Source organism: Lactuca sativa, chromosome 6, assembly GCF_002870075.4.
Source record: "Lactuca sativa cultivar Salinas chromosome 6, Lsat_Salinas_v11, whole genome shotgun sequence".
NCBI lineage: Eukaryota > Viridiplantae > Streptophyta > Magnoliopsida > Asterales > Asteraceae > Lactuca > Lactuca sativa.
Window position 1 is genome coordinate 103,057,664 of NC_056628.2, and position 4,195 is coordinate 103,061,858.

General features: G+C 35.2%; 1 protein-coding gene across 1 annotated transcript; it reads left to right on the forward strand.

The window, feature by feature from the left end:
• Positions 1–1,932: 1,932 nt before the first annotated feature.
• On the forward strand, positions 1,933–3,494 carry LOC111908139 (60S ribosomal protein L23). The gene is made up of 4 exons (XM_023903974.3): positions 1,933–2,069; positions 2,203–2,487; positions 3,125–3,166; positions 3,273–3,494. The coding sequence occupies exons 1-4, from the start codon at positions 2,057–2,059 to the stop codon at positions 3,353–3,355; spliced, it is 423 nt and encodes a 140-aa protein (XP_023759742.1). The 5' UTR covers positions 1,933–2,056; the 3' UTR covers positions 3,356–3,494.
• The last annotated feature ends 701 nt before the right edge of the window (positions 3,495–4,195 follow it).

Consider the following 4,195-nt stretch of genomic DNA (forward strand, 5'->3'; position numbering starts at 1 on the left):
ATGAGGGTGAAGAGATAAACAGAGACGGGTGAGAATTGGTTTGATGGCGGTTGTTGTGTGTTTAGTAGAATAGGGTAAGGTAATATCGTGTAGTGTAATACGATGTGTTATATGCTTAATATTATTATACATGAGGTAATACTTATTATACCTCTTAATTTTCAATAAAGAGGCGATATATTTAATAGTACATTAAAGATTAGTAAGAAAAAACTTAGAAGATCAATCTTGCAGTACACATCAGATAATATTAGTCAAAATATTAGTTCAACACAAACCTATCTATGTCTCGAAGATCCATTACCGACCGACACGTTTAATGACATCCTCCATAGCAGAATCCAGCATCTCCTCACAGTTGATGGGTGAACAAAAACTAAGGGTATACCTTTATGATACCCGGTCTTCATTATATTCATGACCACAAATTTGATAAGATAAATTATAAATATTACAAAAGCTTTACTTTAGCCCTATAAAAGTGAAATCGTAAAGATTTGTACTTATACACCTCAAAGAAATGTCCAACGCAGTAAAATCTCAAAAAAAAAGACTTATAATACCTGTAGAAACTGAATTTGTTGTGTAATTGTTTATGCAGAACATCAAACGTTGGTAGAGGTAGAGGTGCACTTCGAACGCGTCGATCATCCAATAGAGAGGTAATAACATTTGGGTGAGAACATGATAGTTGGTGGGGGAAAGGATGGTCGGTAACCTCTTCTAGGTTGTAGCTGCGACATAAATGATAGCGACAATTGAAGATGGTGGATGATAAAGGATTTGTAAGTGGAGTTGGTTGTCGGTGGTGGAAGGGCGTAAAGTGAGTGGTCGTGGCAGAGAAAGAAATATGGAGCACTGGTTAGTAGAGGAGATCTAGGGTTTAAAGATAAGGAGAGGGCCCATCGTGGCCCCTTCTATTGCTGGAAATTCGGTTGCAGACGATGAACTCACGGCCGACTGGAGAGATCTTTGAGAATAAGAACTAAAAGCTCCAAACCTGGATCAAATTTACTTGTTGTTCCCCCAAATCGTTGACCGTGGTTGATCGTGGCGGCGGGATAAGGTTAGGGCTACTTGTGTGTGACAGAAAAGGTGGACTTCCAAGGCGTCGATTGCATCTTTGGTGGAGACAGGTAGTGTTGCGCTGCTTGTATGTGATATTGTCGGAGTCAGGGAAGAACACCTGACGTCGTGAGGGTGAAGAGATAATCAGAGACGGATGATAATTAGTTTAATGGCAGTTGTTGTGTGTTTAGGAGATTAGGGTAAGGTACTACCGTGTAGTGTAATACGATGTGTTATATGCTTAATATTATTGTACATGAGGTAATACCTATTGTACCTTTTAATTTTCAAGAAAGAGGCGATATGTTTAATAATATAGTAAAAATTTGGTTTCAACAAAAGCAATTACAAAGTGTTTAAATGGATCGCAAACACACCGCTTTATGTGATTTTACCACATTTACATGAATTTATTTTAAACGAATATAAAACATATAATTTAGAGATATTTAGGGTATGCTTGATTGTGATTTTTTTCGGTTCTCCATAAATTTTTTTAAATAAAAATGAAAATCTTGAAAACAAGTTTGGTGGATTCAATTTTCAAAAATTTTCTAAAAAAATGAAAATTTTATATTTTTCAAATTGTATGAAAATTAGAAAATTCATTTTTATGGTTTCTCAAAGTTTTCTATCAAATTTGTTTTCTAAAATTTTTGTTGAAAACTAAAAATAAAAAACTCAATTCTATTTATTAAAAATATTTAAAAATAAATAAAAATAACCTTCTACAACACACAACCTTAGCTTTTTGAGGTGCATTCCAATAAAATGTATTTTCATTAATAATAACCAAAAAGATATAAGTCAAAAATGGTAAAACACACACCCTTAGCCTAGAATACATAGAGCCCATACTTTTAATAGGGCCAATTTGAATGCATTAGCCCAATCTTCAATCTGAGAGACTGAAACCCTAGCTTCAGAGCAAGCTACTATAAATACACACGTCCAACTCTAAACCCTAATTGATCATCGTTTCATAAAGATGTCGAAGCGAGGTAAATGATCAGAAGGGTATTTTCGTTTATATTCATACATTTCATTACAAGTGTTTCCAATTGATTTATGATCCTTGTTTCTATTTGTTTCTAACCATCAAGGGTTTGATTTTTCAATGTGCATTGTATGCAGGAAGGGGAGGTTCTGCGGGTAACAAATTTCGAATGTCACTGGGTCTGCCAGTGGCGGCGACGGTGAACTGTGCTGATAACACCGGCGCAAAGAACCTTTACATAATATCCGTAAAGGGAATCAAGGGACGTTTGAATCGGTTGCCTTCAGCATGTGTTGGAGATATGGTGATGGCTACTGTGAAGAAAGGAAAACCTGATCTTCGTAAGAAAGTGATGCCGGCTGTAATCGTCAGACAACGCAAGCCATGGCGCCGAAAGGATGGCGTCTTCATGTACTTTGAAGGTATTACTCGTTGTCTTTCGTATTCCTCTGAATCCTTTATATTTGCATGATTTTTGACCCTACTTCGGTGATATCTCAAGATTGGGACCTGTCTCTTATTTAAAAAATGATCTCTTTGAAAATGTAACCAGACTAGTCAAGTATCTTTTCATTTTGATTGTTTGATACTGTTACACGTCTGGAATATAAACTAAATCTATCGTTACAGATGTTCTAATGCTAATTAAGCACTCATCTGCTCCATGTAGACTTGACATAAACCAAACTTTAATCTTCCTTTTCTCTTTACTTTGGGATGTATTGGTCTTTCCTTCTGTCTAATGAGTGTTATCATGGTAAATAGGGAAAATGTTATTGCATGTTATGTGACCAGTTTACTGTTATAATGTTAGTGAATGGAAAATGTATCCAGACTAGTCAAATATCTTCTCATTTTGATTGGTTGATATTGTTACACGTCTGGAAAATCAATCTGTGATCAATCGTTACAGTTGTTGTTCTTTTCAAGCTTGCAACTGCTACATCTGATTGCTACATTTTCCTTCTTTCTAATGAAGACATTGTACATTTCATGTTTTAAATCATCTTAACAAAACTATTGCGTTTCTAATATGTTGCATCTTTTATATGGTAACAGATAACGCTGGTGTTATTGTCAACCCAAAAGGAGAAATGAAAGGTACACGACATATTTTGATTGTTTTATTTGATTAATGGTGAAAAGTTTGTTTTACTTATCATTATATCCTTGCAAATTATGTTGTTGATGGTGATTGATTTTTTAGGGTCTGCAATCACTGGACCGATTGGGAAGGAATGTGCTGATCTGTGGCCAAGAATTGCTAGTGCAGCAAATGCAATAGTTTAAGAATTTCTTTTTCTTCACAAACCACATCTGTAAAACTCCGAGCTGCTTGAGTTTTTTTTTTGATATGTTTGTTATATACTTCATAACTTTTAGTTGTTGACTTTTTATATCCCATTGGAAGGTGATGGTATTTTTAACATGCTTGATTGTCTTATGATATTTTGTCCATTTTTGTGTTTTAACAACCAACCAGACCTAAAGTGAGTGAACCAAGAGGTTAGGGCAAAGTTGAAAGAAAAGTTAGTAGTACCACTGAAGATTAGCTCTTAGTTGTAAACCAAGAGGTTTGGCCTCAAATTGGAAAGTTGACTGTTTCTCACTAATGGACCTGGTTTATTTTTGAATGCTATGACTGCAGTCTGATTCCTTTATATGCTGAAATTAGATTGCATTCATTTCATATGTTAATTTTGATTTCCTATGTTGGACATCTGTTAGTATTTGTGTGTTTTTGTCATCTCAATTGGAGTTATGAAATATAGTAGTTAATATACAAGAAACTGGAATGCACAAATACGGGGGTTATCTTAATTGCTGAATTTAGATGTGCGTCAAACACTTCCAATCATCTTTGCACAATACATCAATCAATCTCAAATTCTCCACCCTTCACCCCAGCTGCTGCCATGTGAGGACAAAAGTTTACCTACAGAACTGGATGTGGACTGTGGTCATGGTTTTAAGGCATATGTATAAACAAATCTCACATTATTATATGGACTGTATCACTGTACTCATGGTTTTTTAAGGCATGCAACTTCCAAAATTGTTTCAGCTAGGAACATGCCCAGAAGCTGCAACCCATTTGCAAGATATGAGGGATATGCTTATTTCCATATC

What these genes read in the sequence shown, in the direction of transcription:
- LOC111908139 (XM_023903974.3), top strand. An exon ending in CGTCTTCATGTACTTTGAAG is followed by an intron (nt 2,488 to 3,124) that starts GTATTACTCGTT and finishes ATATGGTAACAG; the next exon opens with ATAACGCTGGTGTTATTGTC. An exon ending in CCCAAAAGGAGAAATGAAAG is followed by an intron (nt 3,167 to 3,272) that starts GTACACGACATA and finishes TTGATTTTTTAG; the next exon opens with GGTCTGCAATCACTGGACCG.